General features: G+C 41.6%; 2 protein-coding genes across 9 annotated transcripts in view; one reads left to right on the top strand and one right to left on the bottom strand.

The window, feature by feature from the left end:
* The window catches only part of LOC130361225 (serine/threonine-protein kinase SBK1-like), a 613,716-nt gene that overhangs the window by 198,876 nt on the left and 396,987 nt on the right, over positions 1-17,853 (bottom strand). The window lies entirely within an intron of this gene.
* Positions 1-17,853, top strand: part of LOC130361219 (cytochrome P450 2B4-like) — a 45,251-nt gene that overhangs the window by 13,442 nt on the left and 13,956 nt on the right. For all 3 annotated transcript variants that reach the window (XM_056563952.1, XM_056563950.1, XM_056563953.1), the window contains exons 5-9: positions 10,060-10,209; positions 11,262-11,422; positions 12,637-12,813; positions 15,159-15,300; positions 15,750-15,934. In XM_056563952.1, the coding sequence (XP_056419927.1) occupies positions 10,060-10,209; positions 11,262-11,422; positions 12,637-12,813; positions 15,159-15,300; positions 15,750-15,934 (815 nt within the window). The remainder of the gene's footprint in view (positions 1-10,059; positions 10,210-11,261; positions 11,423-12,636; positions 12,814-15,158; positions 15,301-15,749; positions 15,935-17,853) is intronic.

Below are 17,853 nucleotides of genomic sequence, written 5' to 3'. Positions count from 1 at the left end.
ACCCCAACGTCGTTTCGCCGTTTGGCTTCCTCAGGGAGTATGACCAAGTCTAGTTTGTGGGGATATATATACACAACATACCAGCCAATAGGGATTTATGAGTAAATAATTCATATACAATTCACCTGGTTCGGTGACATGGTCCCGGTACCTGGCGCCATCTTGGTGCGCATCGCGCATGCGCGATGACGTGGTGCGTCCACCATCGACATCCCGCGAGACAGAGTGAGTAATCCGCGCGTGCGCGGTGCGCACCAAGGATCGAGATATTAACATCAGAAAATACACGAGCGGATATCATAGCATATCCTACCCAGGATAATCGGGTAATAATAAATGCAAGAAAAGAGCGCCATTGAGAATAGAAGAAACAGGAGATAAAAGAAAGTAAAATGAAGAGAACAGAACACAGAAGAAAACGCACCGCACATCTATGAATGTGTCAGGCTACAAAATATATCCAGGCCATTCATAGAGTAGAGGCAGTGTAACGGCCAGGCACACCCCGTTGGGGGTTCAAACCCCGTTCCAGGAGCAAAAGTTTTTTTATATTTTCTCTTTGTTACAATTAAATAGTGAGACGTGCCACTAAAGGTGCAGGTGAGTATAGGTGAAACATGCATAAAAAAATGTGAAAAATAGTGCAAAAAAGGTGACACAATCAAAATAATGAGCATATTATTGCTATTTTCCTGGCTGAAACCCTCGCTAATACAAAACGAAAAAGAAAGAAAGAGGGGTATGTGGTATGTGTGATAACAATTCATATATAAGGTGAAAATTAATCATGGGTAGTTGGTTCTAGTGTATGGTGAGTGATTAGCATGTGTAAAAAATATAATAAGTGTATAATCCATTATACACTTATTTTTTACACATATTTACACATATTTTTGGATATATTTTGTAGCCTGACACATTCATAGATGTGCGGTGCGTTTTCTTCTGTGTTCTGTTCTCTTCATTTTACTTTCTTTTATCTCCTGTTTCTTCTATTCTCAATGGCGCTCTTTTCTTGCATTTATTATTACCTGATTATCCTGGGTAGGATATGCTATGATATCCGCTCGTGTATTTTCTGATGTTAATATCTCGATCCTTGGTGCGCACCGCGCACGCGCGGATTACTCACTCTGTCTCGCGGGATGTCGATGGTGGACGCACCACGTCATCGCGCATGCGCGATGCGCACCAAGATGGCGCCAGGTACCGGGACCATGTCACCGAACCAGGTGAATTGTATATGAATTATTTACTCATAAATCCCTATTGGCTGGTATGTTGTGTATATATATCCCCACAAACTAGACTTGGTCATACTCCCTGAGGAAGCCAAACGGCGAAACGACGTTGGGGTACTGGTGTTGTGTAGGTAGGTACACTGTCTATGTCTCCCAGCCTGTGCTTTGTGAGTGGGGAAGCCTTATGGTAATGCTGAGATTTTGTGCTCCAATTGCACACCATTACTTGCCTTTCCCCTTTCTCCTGACCACTCGCTGGAGGCTATTCATGCAGTGACCTCCTTATTTAGGTTAGCTTTGTTTTTTGGTGCAATTTTTTACATGACTGTCATGTGTAACTTATAATTACTGTTATACTGGTGGCCCTACTCTGTAGTTAGGAATAACTGTCATGTTTTGCATCTTCGCATTTATACTAACCAACAATATACTACCTGCCTTACCAACTCCTTTTTGTCTGGCTAAACTGTCCCTTTTAACTGTTTTTATCAAATGATGTTCTCAATAAAGTTTACTATTTATGTATAAAATTGGTGTTCTAGTGTGTGTATATAGGATTTATTGTTAGTCATTAACACACTCGACTTTAAATATATTGGTATTATTTTGCCCTTTCTTTGGATTTATTTGTAATGACATTAGTCATTTTACCCAAAAATCTACAGTGAAACGGGAAAAAAAAAATCAATGTGCGACAAAATTGATGAAAAAACACTATATATTGTAAGTTTTGGGGGCTTCCGTTTTTACGCAGTACATTTTTCGGCAAAAATGATACCTTATCTTTATTCTCTAGGTCCATACAGTTAGAATGATACCCTACTTGTATACGTTTGATTTTGTATCATTTCAGAAAAAAATCATGAATACATGCAGGAAAATTTATACATTTAAAATGGTAATCTTCTGACCCCTACAACTTTTTTATTTTTCTGTGTTCAGGGTGCTATGAGGGCTCATTTTTTGCGTCGTCATCTGAAGTTTTTAGCAGTTTTGTTCTGATCAGACTTTTTGATCACTTTTTATTCACTTTTTTGTGGTATAAAAAGTGATAAAAAATGCGCTATTTTGGACTTTTTTTGCGCGTACGCCATTGAACGAGTGGTTTAAAAAGCAGTATATTTTTATGATTCGGACATTTCCGCATGCGGTGATACCACATATGTTTATTTTTATTATTTACACTGTTTTTTTTTTTTATTCTTGGAAATGCCGGGTGATTCAAACTTTTATTAGGGGAAGGGATAATTGAAAGGGTTAATGATTTTTTTTACACTTTTCTTATGCAATATTATAGCTCCTATAGGGGGAGCTATAACATTGCATTAACTGGTCTTTTACACTGATTGATCCATCTCCATAGGAATGGATCAATCAGTGTTTTCGGCGATTGAATGCTCAAGCCTGGATCTCATTCGGTGATCGGACAGCACAGGAGAAGGTAAGAAGACCTCCTCTTGTGCTACAGCTGTTCGGGATGCTGCGATTATACCGCGGCGATCCCGAACATCTCCCTGAGCTAACTGGCAACTTTCACTTTCGTTTTTAGCCACGCGGCTCAGCTTTGAGCGTGCAGCTAAAGGGTTAATAGCACGTGGCGCGCTATTAGAGGCGGGTCCCGGCTTCACTATGACGCCGGGCCCGCCGCGATATGATGCGGGGTCACCGTGTGACCCCCGCGTTATATCGCAGGACCGGGACCCAGGACGTACCCATACGTCCTGGGTCCTTAAGAGGTTAATAGAAGTAATTTACAAATATGTTTAACTTTCTGCCACCAGTTGATTTAAAAGAAAAAAGGTGTTCACCGGAGTACCCCTTTAAACGCCTCTTCTCAAGACTAAACAATTGTAACTCCTTTAATCGCTCCTCATAGCTAAGATGTTCCATGCCCCATATTAGTTTAGTCGCGCGTCTCTGCACCCTTTCCAACTCTGCAGTGTCCCTTTTATGAACAGGCGACCAACACTGAACAGCATATTCCAGGTGAGGCCGTACCAATGCTTTATAAAGGGGGAGTATTATGTCCCTGTCCCTCGAGTCCATGCCTCTTTTTATACATGACAATATCCTGCTGGCTTTGGAAGCAGCAGCCTGACATTGCATGCTATTCTGTAGTCTGTGATCTACAAGTACACCCAGATCCTTCTCTACCAGTGACTCTGCCAGTTTAATCCCCCCTAAGACATACGATGCATGCAGGTTATTAGTACCCAGATGCATAACTTTACATTTATCCACATTGAACCTCATTTGTCAAGTGGATGCCCAGACACTTAGTCTATCCAAGTCATCTTGTAACTTATGCACATCCTCTATAGACTGTACCGTGCTACAAAGCTTGGTGTCATCTGCAAAGATAGAAACAGAGCTGTTAATGCCATCCTCTATATCATTGATAAATAAATTAAACAGCGGGCCCAGTACTGAACCTTGGGGTACACCACTAATTACCGGGGACCAATCAGAGTACAAATCATTGACCACCACACTCTGGGTACGATCCATGAGCCAGTGTTCAATCCAGTTACAAACTAAAGTTTCCAAGCCTAAAGACCTTAACTTACCTGTCAGACGTCTATGAGGGACAGTACGTTAAACTTACCGGTCTATAGTTTCCTGGGGAAGACCTAGAGCCCTTTTTGAAGATTGGCACCACATTCACCTTGTGCCAGTCCCTTGGCACAATACCAGACACCAGAGAATCTCTAAATATCATGAACAAGGGTACAGATATTACTGAACTTACCTCTCTAAGAACTCTTGGGTGTAGTCCATCCGGCCCTGGAGATTTGCTTACATTTACTTTACTTAACTTACCTTGTATCATCTCTACATTAAGCCAGTTCAGTACATTACATGATGTGTTACCAGCACTGACCTGGCCAATGTCAGCTCCTTCTTCCATAGTATATACAGAACTAAAGAACCCATTCAGTAGCTCCGCCTTCTCTTGATCGCCCGTGACAACCTCACCATTATCATTATTAAGGGGTCCTACATGCTCTGTCCTTTTTTTTTTTTTTTTTGTATTTATATATCTAAAAAAATATTTAGGTGGCCAAAGAAAGCTAAACTAATCCTGTCTCTCGTTTAGAATTTTTGCTGTTTTTATTACATTTTTCCAGATTTTATTAAGCTCCTTGTACTGTTTAAATGCTATAGCTGACCCATCAGATTTGAATATTTTTAAGGCAATTTTTGTTGTTGTTTGTTGCTCTTTTAACATCATTTGTCAGCCATGTAGGATTTTAGTTTTAATCGTTTATATTTGTTCCCCTTTGGCATATAAATAAATACACATCCGACTTTAACAAAAAGTTGTCAAGCACCTGTGGGGTGTTAAGGCTCACCGTACCCCTTGTTACATTCCTTGGGGGTGTAGTTTCCATAACAGTGTGCGATGTGGGGGGGGGGGTTGATGTCCTGGCACCATAGGGGCTTCCTAAATGGGACATGCCCCCCAAAAACCATTTCAGAAAAACTCGCTCTCCTAAATCCAATTGTTGCTCCTTCGCTTCTGAGCCCTCTAGTGCACCCGCCGAACACTTGACCTACACATATGAGGTATTTTGTTACTCGAGAGAAATTGGGTTACAAATTTTGAGAGTATTTTTTTCCTTTTACCCCTTGTAACAATTCAAAAACTGGGTCTACAACAACATGCGAGTGTAAAAAAAAATTAAAAAAAAATAAAAAATGAAGATTTAGCATTTTCTCCTTCACTTTGCTGCTATTCCTGTGAAACACCTAAAGGGTTAGCACACTTACTGAATGTCATTTTGAATACTTTGAGGCGTGCAGTTTTTATAATGGGGTCATATATGGGGTAATTTTAACCAGAAGACCCTTCAAATCCACTTCAAACCTGTACTGGTCCCTGAAAAATTTCGATTTTGAAAATATTGCGAAACATTGGAAAATTGCTGCTGAACTTTGAAGCTCTCTGATGTTTTCCAAAAGTAAAAACATGTTAACTTTATGATGCAAACATAAAGTAGACATATTGTATATGTGAATCAATATATAATTTATTTGGAATATCCATATTCCTTATAAGCAGAGAGCTTCAAAGTTAGAAAAATGCAAAATTTTTAATGAAATGTTTGAATTTTTCACCAAGAAATGATACAAGTATCGACAAATTTACCACTAACCTAAAGTGGAATGTCACGAAAAAACAATCTCTGAATCAAATTTATAAGTAAAAGCATCCCAGAGTTATTAATGCTTAAAGTGACGGTGGTCAGATTTGCAAAAAATGCTCCCGTCCTTAGGGTTATAATGGGCTCCGTCCCCAAGGGGTTAAATGTTGTTTATACTGATATTATATTTAAACAGCCCTATATGTAGAACCTTTTTTATGGAAGGAAGCGATGATACTTCAATGTGGCATCCAATGCGTCCAGGAAAAGCATTTGTTACTGCAGGACACTTTTGGGTGAAAAAATGCAGCCTTCCGGTTCCGGCGCCATGAAGTAAGGTCGCACGACCAAGAAAAGGAAATGTCCAGCATCCAGGTGAAGTCCAACAGGGTATATCTTTATTAAGAGGCTTGCAAATACACGTTAAAACTGACGCATTTCACGCTTTTACGCTTAGTCATGTCTTTAAGCGCGAAAGCGTGAAATGCGTCAGTGTTAACGTGTATTTGCAAGCCTCTTAATAAAGATATACCCTGTTGGACTTCACCTGGATGCTGGACATTTCCTTTTCTTGATTCTGCTGTGCGTGAAGCCAGAGGCGGGATCGGCGGGCCCTTGCACAGGTATTGGCCTGATCTGGGTGAGCTGTCTTTTACTTGGAGTTAAGGTCGCACGACACACCAGCTCCCGACCCTCCACCACATTCAGAGCCCTGCTTATCCCTATGAGCTAGAAAAAAGGACCTAAAGACCACGGGCACACACCTTGTGGTAGGAGCAGTCGTTCTCCGGCCTCCAGCAGGGCCGCGTCTCTGGCTCCTTCACTCTCCAGCTTGGCGGTGGCGATGACTACTCAGAACCCCCAAATATCTATTCACGACACCCTGGCAGCGGTGGTGGCTGACTGCATTGCTGAACAGGTGAGAGACTCTCGTAGCAACTATACAATCCACGCTACAGGACCTCCAGCAAATGATGTCTCAGCATGAGAAGCGCCTCTCAGCAGTGGAGGACCGAGTGAGGGCAACTCAAGTGAGGAGGCAGGTGAAGATGCAAGCTCCCGCATTGCCACTTTAGAATCTGACTGTAATAGTCTATGGGACAGGGTCGAGGACCTGGAGAACAGGTACCGACTAAGTCATCTCCATGTTGTCGGAGTATCAGAATCTGTCCCTGCCACGGATCTGTTCCACCTATGTGAGTTCCTCATTCCTAAACTACTGGGCCTGCCACTACCTTGTAAGGTGGAGTGAGGTCACCATCTGGGCACAGATCTCTGGAGGGGTTCTGAGCGGGGCGCTCCGGCTGGCCCGTCTCCCCGTAATCATCCCGCCAGGTTATCACCAAATATCTGGACTTTCAAGACAAGTCAGCTATTTTGCTCGTTTTTCAGCTCAGGCCCAAGGACCTTGTCATTGACTGTGCAAAACTGCTTATCTTAGGGGACACTTCAGTAGGTGACCGGCTGCCGCAAGTTATTTGACTCAATATGCTCTGTCTTGCACAATAAAGGGACTCGGTTTGCTCTTATGTACCCAGTAGAGTACCCCTTTTGGCGTCTCTTCCCAGACAGGAGACCCATCTTGAAGCAGAAGATTTTAACCGCATGTGCAAATGGTGGGTGGGCAGGGTTTAGGGATCCCCGGCAGTAGACAAAAAGCAGGGGTACTAATTCTATTCCATAAATCTCCCTCCTACCAATTGGATTTGGTCTCCTCTGACTCTAATCTCCCTTGAAGATTGTTATTTCTGACCATGCCCCCTGATACTCCATCTTACTGAGACTGTTGCTCATGGCACAGACTTTCTTTGGAGGTTTCCTTCCAGCTTGGTAAGGGACGAGCAATTTCAGGCTGTGCTCAAAGGGTGATGGCTAGAGTACTCTGGGGACAATGCAGCTCACGTCAGCGATATCTATCTCTTTTGGGACACTGCTAAGACAATCTTAAGGGGATGCATTATGGCATATATGAACTCTCTTAAGAAGAAAATAGCAACACAACTCAAAGCCCTGGGCTCATCATTACAGCGAGCGTAAACGTTTTTTGTTGCCACGCCGAATGAGCATACTAAACAATCCTGGGTTACTGCCAAGGTGTCTTATGATACTTGGCTGGCTAAACGTGACAATTTGAAACTGTCTCATTTTGAGGCTTCCCTCTTTCTTGTTGGCAAGATTTGCCAAGGGAGCTCCCCCCCCCCCCCCCCCCCCCGCGCTAATATCCCAGCCCTTAAAACGTACCTGTCAGATCCCCCCCAAAAAATGTATTTAGTTTTTAATATCACTCAGTACCTAATCCTGACCATGGACATCTAATTTTTGTCTAGCACCTTAATGTTTTTTATTACACTTTTAATTTAGCTCACTAGTCTGAATTCCTCTCAGAGAGGGGGCGTGGCATCACTGTGCAGGTCTCTGCCCCCAACCTCCCATCTCCCCTAGCATTAGCAAAACTACAACTCCCAGTTTGTCCTCACTGACAGTAGCGGGACACAAGCTGACAGTGGGAGGATTTTCCCTCCAGCTGTTAGCCCTGCGCTCACAGCTGTCAATCAAGGAAGTGTCCATGACATAGGTGATGACGCATGGACACAGCAGGACTAGTGTGTCCAAGCAGGAAGGGGGGGGGGGCAGTTGTTTGACTGGCTTTTGCAGTATGAAATACTCAGAATTTTCTAATGAAAGCAATTGCAAAACCTATTGGTTTTGCATGCTTTACAACATATGAACAGTTTTTGTATCGGACAGTGCCCATTTAAAGATCCTTCCGGTCTTCTCCATCATGACCCCCGAAAAGGTGAATGATATTAATGGTATTGTTGGGGAATGTGTTTGATGGGAAGGACAGGTGCTCATGATTAGTGTTGAGCGGCATAGGCCATATTCGAATTCGCGAATATTCGCGAATATATGGACGAATATTCGTCATATATTCGCGAATATTCGCATATTCGTTATATTCCCGTTTTATTTTCGCATATGCGAACATTCGCGTATGCGAAAACTATATGTGCATATTAGCATATACAAAATTAACATACGCGAAAATTCGCATATGTGAAAATTCGCATGTGCTAATTTTCGCATATGCGAATTTGCGCATATGCGAATTTTCGCGCGCCAGTCTCACACAGTAGTATTAGAGCCTTCTTTACACCACACAAGCTGGAAGCAGAGAGGGGGGATCATTGTGATGTGTACTGTGAAAAAAAAAAAAAAAAAAAAACGAATATTCGTAATTACGAATATATAGCGCTATATTCGCGAAATTCGCGAATTCGCGAATATGCGATATTCGCGAATAATATTCGAATTGCGAATATTCGTGAGCAACACTACTCATGATTAACACATGGGATTATTTGTAGGGATGAGCTAGGTTACAGTGATTTGATTCATTACAAACTTCTCGGCTCGGCGGTTGCGGTCTTAAGCCTGCATAAATTAGTTCAGCTTTCAGGTGCTCCGGTGGGCTGGACAACGTGGATACAGTATTGAGTCTCCTAGGACTGTATCCACCTTTTCCAGCCTACCGGAGCACCTGAATTCTTAAAAGGGTACTCCGGCGCTTATCCCCGATCGCAGGGGTCCCGCCGCTGGGTACCCCCGTGATCTTGCACACAGCATCCCAGTTAAAATCAGTCCCTGGAGGATGTTCGCTCCAGGTCTGATTACCGGCAACCACAGGGCGGGCGGTGTGTGACGTCATGCTCCGCCCCTCATTGCAAGCCTATGGGAGGGGGCGTGACAGTAACAAACTTTTACGTGCAATGTAGGCTTCCTCATCATACCCTCCTCCAGCAATGTTTCACAATCTTTTAATTTTACGTGTATCTCCAATCATGGAAAATATTGTTTTTAATTTGTATATAGGTTTTAAAAAAACAACAAAAAATTAAACCAGATTTTGCACAGAACACTCTGCAGCTTTTCTACATATGTGACTTACTCCTATCTGTGTAGTTCACTGCTCGGTATCCCTCAGAGATCTTCAACTAACATCTGTAAAATGACTGCTAAAACTATTGAACAAAAGAAAACAATATATAGTGAGGAGCGAATCGAACCTGTAAAACCTGAGTTCAATCAGAACTTTATTAAACATTTGGTTGGGCTTGAACTTAGACTTTGGGTGGTTTGATTCGACAGAACCTGCTAAAATAAGATAAGCCACATGGCAGAAAGGAGGATCACATGACCTTAGGGAATCCCATAATGCCTTTCAAACAGCTCTCCCAGCCATTCAAGAAGTGGTATAGCAGTGATGTCAAAACCTTTTTTATAAAAGCCTATTCAGATAGCTTTAGCAGTCATTTTACAGGTGTTGGTTGAAGATCTCTGAGGGATACTGAGCAGTGAACTACACAGATAGGAGTAAGTCTCATATATAATAATTGTAGAAAAGCTGCAGAGTGTTCTGCATATGTTCTGTGCAAAATCTGTTTTAAGTGTGTGTGTGTGTGTGTTTTATTTATTTATTTTTTAACCTATATACAGTTTAAAAACAATATTCTCCATGATTGGAGATACACATAAAATTAAAAGATGGTGAAACATTGCTGGAGGATGGTATGATGAGGAAGCCTACATTGCATGTAAAAGTTTGTTGTTCTCCTGAAATATTTAATACAAATGTAATACTGGTACTAAAACCTGAGCCTCTTTTTATCCAGGTGTTATATTTGCAAATGGAGAAAACTGGAAAGTGATGAGAAGATTTACTCTGTCGACGTTACGAGATTATGGAATGGGGAAAAAGAGTATAGAAGACAAGATTACTGAAGAATGTGAATGCTTAATGGAGACCTTTAGATCTTATGGAGGTATGTCCACAATGTACCACTTCTTATTGGTGTGCCAAAATTTTCCATTAATGCATCCTAGATTCATAAATTAGGTAAAAAAAAAAAAAATCCCAGTTGGTAGGAATCTAAAAAAAAAAAAAAAAAAAGGGGGGGGGGGGAGGAGAAACAACAAAGGTAAAATCTGGGCACTCTCCAGAGTGATCAAGATACTGGCCTAGGAGGAAACAGATATACTAAATACAAGCAAACACAGGTACAGGCACAAGATACACCCACTCCTAGATAAACGGATTAGCTCAAGGCTCAGAACAGGATTCTATCCTCAGAGTAGCAGGGTCAAAACAGGACTGACATAACGAACAGTGTGAATGCAGACTAAGGCTACACAAAGCAATTGCAGAATGAACATACAAAAATACAAAAGCATGACAAATGTACTAAAACAAAGCAGGCTAAAATCTATATATCAAACAGGACAGATAACCATGGTTAAAACTCGGGACATGCTCAAACAGACAAAAGCTAAGGGGCATAGTACAGATTCAATTACCAGCAGAGAGATCCAGCAGGTTTCGGGTCTCAATAACCACACCTGAGATGCCATAGGCTGGAACCATTAACTCTTTTCAAACAAGGGAGAATAACACAGAATCTGTTCAAGCATAAACCTAATGTCTGAACAGGACCAAAAAAGAATAAAAGCAAAAACCCAAAAATGGACATTACAGCGGTAAGTTGATACTTTCAATACACAAAAGCAAGCTGAAAACAGCACTTCAACTCCTTATTGGCACAGGGCATAAGTCTGCAACCTGGTTGGGCTATATTGGGATGAAGCTTCATACCTGGTGTGTAACTGCTGCTGTGATCAGCCAGGACTTACTGCTAATGCTGGACATCAGCGATCATGCTAATGTCCGCCATAAACTCTTTTGAATCTTTGCATTAGGGTGGCTGATTGGGACCTTTGCAGGGTGATCGCGGGGTCCTGGTCAGCTAAGATGGCAACCAGAGTCTCTGCAGTCGGCCCCAGCATATTTATTAAACCGTGTAAAATATTTTGTTTTCAGGAAAACCTTTCAATAATCTAGCCCTCATAAATACGGCTGTAGCCAATGTAATCGTGTCCATACTGCTGGATTACAGATATGACTATGATGATCCTACAATACTGAAGCTCATGAGATTAATCAATGAAAATATCAAGGTTGCAGGAAGTATTATGATCAGGGTAAGTATTCCCTAGCAGAGGAGTCTTAGAATTCCTCATTGCGAAACTACAGAAGCCCCAAAATTTTAGAATTAATTATGAGGCTGAATAATCAGACTCATAATTATCTGTGAGGTCACTTTTAATTGCTCGACAGTAATCCGGCAACTGATTTGTTCTTTGTATTGTAATGTGGCAGATCTGTAATTTCTTCTGTACTACTCTACATTTTTCCCTATGTATTTCTATCTAGAGATGTATAATATAATTGACAAATGGACGTTTCTACTGTGGTTCTTAGTAGGGCGTTTGGTTACACTCTCTTCAGTGCTGAGACGTTAGTGTCATACTGTGTTGGACAAGGAGAATGGTAGCTAGTTATCAGTTTATTCACAGGTTTCTAGAAGGAATAGCAAAAGGTACAGTGCAATGCAAGTTTTGTTTCATGAGACTTTTTTTTTTTTTTTTTTTTTACTACTAAAACAGGGATTTCAAGAGTTGACAAGGGAAACTCAGTTTTAAATGTTACCTGTTATAAAAAAAATTTAAAAAATGTAAAAAATTAAAAAGGCGTAGAGTCATACAAATAGGTTTTATCAGTCGGCCAACTGTTCACGAGAATGAGTTGAAGGAAGTTTGAGCTTGGTGAGTTCTCTCCCGGCTCTATGCCCCATGACCTGGAACAACTTAGAATATAAAGCCTATAGGGTCGTCAAGGGCTAGTAGACAGACAGACAGAGAGAGAGAGAGAGAGAGGAGAGGAGCATGCCTCTCTTAGCACTCATTCTCATCATTGGTCAATTTTTCAACACTCCAACACGGGACATGTATAAAGCTTGTTTCCTGATTGATAAGTACACATTAAGGAAGCTGCAAGCTGGATAAATGTCCAAGGCCCTCATGCAATAAGGGGTCCCTTAAAAACAGCACTTCCCCCAAAGCACAACAAACTTACTATTGACTCTTTATTTGCCCTAGACCACTAGTGGATATAAAACGAGCCCCTTCCCTGTCTTAGGGAATTTGTGATTTAATCTTTTACTACCCTAGACGACAATTCATTTTGACAAAAGGTAGCACGGGTCCTACTTACTGTATCTTGTCGTCCAAGGCCCCATTTTCTTTGAAATAAGTGCTATTTATCGTCTAGACAAAAATCCTGGAATCCTTGTTGCCATTTAACGACTACAGTATTTTTTAATATTTGTATTTTTTTTTATTATATTTTCATCAAGCTGTATGACAGTTTTCCTTGGCTGGTCGGCTGGCTACCTGGGGCACATAGAAAGACTATTGAAAACCTCAAAGAGCTTAAGGACTTTGTAAGAGAGACATTCACACGAAAGGAGAAAGAGCTGGATGTAAACAATCAGAGGAACCTCATTGATGCCTTCCTTGCTAAACAACAAGAGGTACAGCATTTACTATATATATTACTCTAAAAGTAAGCAGCCTTTATACTAGACAGATCCTCAAAGGGGCTGTCCAAGTTCAGGCAACAATAGTGTTACACAATTATGATATGTACATGTATTTATCCATGCACAAAAAATTTGTAATTTTTACATATTTTCTGTCTCTCTTATTTTCCCAATTGCAAGACATGAAATTCAATTAGCAGTTTTGGAACACAATAATGACTGAAAGTATAGGCATTGTATTAAAGGAAAGGCATGTACACTGGCAAAAAATATTTTTAGTTATGTTTCATATAATTTCGGATTTCTTTTTTTTCTGTTTATAACGAATTTAGTTATGAATTCATTAAAAACTGAAAATAATAAACAAAATAAGATCCTCTCACTCACTACAACTAAGATAAATGAAAAAAACACAAAATAAACTAAGGATGGCAAAGATAAATTTAAGTTTTCACCACAGATCTGAACAACACTTCTCTCTCTATTCACTTCTCTAACCCACAAAGAGCAGTCACATGATAACCCACAATCCAACCCCCAGCAGCTGAAAAATACATGTGATTGGATAGAAAGCAGTCACGTGTTTTAATCGTGTCTTTGGTCGTTCGAACGCACGATCGTTTTTAAAATCAGTTAGTTTGCGATCGTAAGTTTCGTACGTTTCAAAATCGTAAATGTGTTCTGGTTTCGTATGATTTCGGACACATTGCGAGTCGGAAATCGGATGCTCTAACTTTCGTATTTTCCGGAGATTCGTCTGGTTTTCAATTCAAAACGAATTGCACATGTCTATTAAAGGAGTACTCTGGGATATAAAAACTTATCCACTATCAGAAGGATAGGGTAGAAGTGTCAGATCACACGTGATCCAACCACTGGGACCTCCCGCGATCTCATGTGTGGTGCCCAGCTTTCCTCTTAAATGGGGCGTGTCAATTTCCACAGAAAGTGGTGGCCAACACGCCACCTCCGTGCAGCTCTATTGGAGAGCTGAAGCACTGCACTTGAGAATCTGTCTCTTCCATAGAGATGCATGCATCGTGCAGTGGCTGGCACGCTTCATTTAGGAGAGCCGCAGGGGTCACAGCAGTCGGACCCCCAGCAATCTGACACGCATCCACTATCATTAAGATAGGGGATAAGAATTTATATCCCACAGTCCTCCTTTTAACCTGTTAAGGACCAAGTACGTACCGGTACATCCTGAGTCTTTTCCCTTTCTATAACGCGCGGCCACGGGTCATAGCGAGTTGGGCCCGGCCGGGACCCGTGGCTAATAGCGCGCAGCATTGATCGCGGTGCCGCGCGCTATTAAGCCTTTAGATACAGCGTTCAAAGTTGAATGCTGCGTCTAAAGTGAAAGTAAAACTATGCCGGTTAGCTCAGGGGGCTGTTCAGGATGGCCGCTGCGAAATCGCGGCATCCCGAACAGCTGTGACACAGCAGGAGGGTCCCTTACCTTGTTTCCTGGTGTCCGATCGCTGAATGACTGCTCAGTGCCTTAGATCCAGGCATGAGCAGTCAAGCGGCAGAATCCCTGATCAATGGTTTCCTATGAGAAACCACTGATCAATGTAAAAGATCAGTGTGTGCAGTGTTATAGCCCCCTAAAAAGTGAATAAAGATCATTAAACCCTTTCCCTAATAAAAGTTTGAATCGCCCCCCCCCCCTTTTCCCATTAAAAAAAAATAACCAGTGTAAAAATAATCGTTCAATCACCGGGTGCAGAAATGTCCAAATTATAAAAATATATTGTTAATTAAACCGCACGGTCAATGATTTACGCGCCAAAGTCCAAAAATTTTTATTTTTGATCACTTTTTATTTCATGAAAAAAATAATAAAAAAAGCGATCAATAAGTCAGATCAATACAAAAATGGTACCGCTAAAAACTTCAGATCACGGCGCAAAAAATTGAGCCCTCATACCACCCCATATGAAGAAAAATAAAATTTATAGGGGTCAGAAGATGACCATTTTAAACGTATAAATTTTCCTGCATGTAGTTATAATTTTTTTTTTTCCAGAAGTACCACAAAATCATGCCTATATAATTTTAATCGTATGGACCTACAGAATAGAGGTGTAATTTTTACCAAAAAATGTACTGCGTAGAAGTAGTTTCCGTCATAGATTTTTGGGTAAAATGACTGATGTCATTACAGAGTAGAATTTGAAAGTTATGATTTTTTTTAAAGGTAAGGAGGAAAAAATGTGTGCAAAAATAAACGGAAAAACCCCTGGTCCTTAAGGGGTTAACCATCTATAGCTCTGGGCTGGGTTATACAGAGAAATCCTATTCTTAAAATGTGTTTTTCTATTCGTATTATAAAGGGAAAACCAGAGTCTACTTTGTATTACCACAATAAAAACCTAAACATACTGGTCATCAACCTATTCGCTGCAGGAATGGAGACCACCTCAACCACTCTACGATGGGGCCTTTTGTTAATGATGAAATATCCTGAAATACAAAGTAAGCAATATGTATAAGAACCTGGTCTACTACCCAACTTGTCATAACTGTCCTATTTCTACACAGGGGAGTTTAATCAACACATGTTCAGAGGAAAAGTTGACCAGTTGCACATAGCAACCAATCAGATTGCTTCTTTCATTTTTCAAAGGATTGTTTAAAAATGAAAGAAGAAATCTGGTTGCTATGGGCAACTGGTCGACTTTTCCTCTCCATAGATTGATAAATCTCCTCCCATTATGTAGCTTATGTAATATTTTACATAAATTGCTTAATGTATTAAAACTAAAATGATTCTGTAGTTTGAGGTACAGTAATGGGCACCACAGACACCCTATAAAGTCCAAATCTATTTTCTGAAATTGATCATGTTCTAGCATTATCATTACTTCTAAGTACCACTTGACCGAATTATAATAACTCTTAATATGTCTCATTTTACCTTATAGAAAAAGTGCAATACGAGATTGAAAATGTTATTGGATCTGCTCAACCTCAGGTAGAACATAGGAAGGAAATGCCATATACTGACGCTGTTATTCATGAAATTCAAAGATTTGGTGACATCGTGCCTGGAAACGTTCCACATGGAGCAACTAGTGACATCACATTTAGGGGCTTTGTTATTCCAAAGGTGGGATAAGTTGTTCTGTTTTTAGTTGTCTTTACCAAGCATTAGTCTAGTAGTCTGGGTTTAGCAATCTGGACACTATGGTTAAAAATCAATGGTTACTGCTTTTACTTTAGATGAACTTTGTGTGCATGAGCTTAAAGGAAAACGGTCACCTGTTTACCCACACTATAACTAGATACACAGGGTTATAGTGCGGGTGAACAGGAGACCGATGTGGGGTCTCGAACTACTATACCTACCTGCAGTCCGGTAACCCCCGACCCTCCAAAGGTCCCCCTTCTTCCTGTGCTCACTTGCACACTGAGGCAGTCCTGCCAGCTAGATTAAAATATTCACAAGTCCCGGTTTACTGGCACGAGCGCTCATGTGACCAGTGATGCACCAGCGCTTATGAATATTTTAATCTACCTGGCGGGACCGCCTCAGAGCACAAGTGACCGCAGGAAGAAGGGGGACCTTTTTGGAGGGTCGGGGTTCCGGACTGCAGGTAGGTATAGTGGTCCGAGACCCCTCATTGGTCTCCTGTTCACCAGCACTATAACCCGGTGTATCGGGTTATAGTGAGGGTGAACAGGTGCCCGTTTTTCCTTTTTTCAATACACTTCTATTCAAGTTCGAAGTTGTATGGAGCCATAATACAGCTCAAATGGAAGTCTAGGGGGCCCTACGGTACCAATAAAGGGGTTATCCAGGAACAGATAAACAGAGCTAATTTCTTTCAAAACAGTGCCACGCCTGTCCTGAGGTCGTATGTGTGTGTTATTACTAGAGATGAGTGAATCAAAGTTGATGAACCCGAATTCGTTACAAATTTCATGAAAAATTTGATTTGCAACGAATACGAATATCGTCGCGATTCTATCGCACGAATTGCTTCATTAAACTCCATTTTACAGCGTTCCAGGCTATTGGAGACCTAAGATGGCGGATCCACATGTGGGTACATGGGGCAGGGGATTATGGGAGGGCGGGAAACAGCGGCGGGAATGAAGGTAGGCGGGCTGACCCTGAACCACATGTGAGATGCAGCCGATCAGTGTTCACTGACCCCTGTGATGTCACATCCCCTATATAATCGGCGGCCATCTTGCCTCACTTCATTTCATCTATGCACTCAGATGGAGAGGACGGGCCTGCGTGTGTGTGAATAGCTCATACCACAGCGTTACACTGCAACTGCTAGTCAAATCAGCATTAGGGAAAGGCAGGAGTGCAAAGTGCTGTGCTAACAGAGAAGGATCATTGATTGCTAAACCTCCTATTCACGTTATTGAGCATTGCAGCAGAGAGGGGCAGATAGCTGTCAGCTGCCTCATACAGATCTCCAAGCTGCCTGAACTTTATCAACCATCTTATCTCCTCATTTTCAGCCCAATTGAGTTTATTTTTATTTGCTCCACAAATCTTCTGCTGCTCAGAATTGTGTGACAGAGTGCAATTCAGGGTTTAATCCCTGGATTTTTTTTTGTGGTGCTGCACTGTTGGGTCCTGCTGCTGTTCAGAAATAAGTCATATTAGTGTGGACTTTAGTGCCTTTTTACCATTTTTCACCTGTTGCTCTGTCTCTGTGCTAAATTCAGTGTTATACCACACGCTATACACCTGCCGGTGTATTAAAGAAGAGAAAAGTTTTTCCTGCGTACAAATACGCTTAACCCCCTTTAACCTCTTAAGGACGCAGGGCGTATGGATACGACCTGCATTCCGAGTCCTTAAGGACGCAGGGCGTATCCATACGCCCGTGGGAATTCCGGTCCCCACCGCTAGCCGGTTGGGGACTGGAGCCGGATGCCTGCTGAAATCGTTCAGCAGGCATCCCGGCATATCGCCCAGGGGGGGTCTTTATGCCCCCCCATGTCGGCGATCGCCGGACAATTCAGTCCAGCGATCTGCGGCGATTCCGGGTCAATCGGGTCTCC

This window comes from Hyla sarda, chromosome 3 (genome assembly GCF_029499605.1).
Source record: "Hyla sarda isolate aHylSar1 chromosome 3, aHylSar1.hap1, whole genome shotgun sequence".
Classification (NCBI taxonomy): Eukaryota; Metazoa; Chordata; class Amphibia; order Anura; family Hylidae; genus Hyla; species Hyla sarda.
Note: the sequence above shows the minus strand (reverse complement) of the source record. Positions and strands in the feature narration are given on the sequence as shown.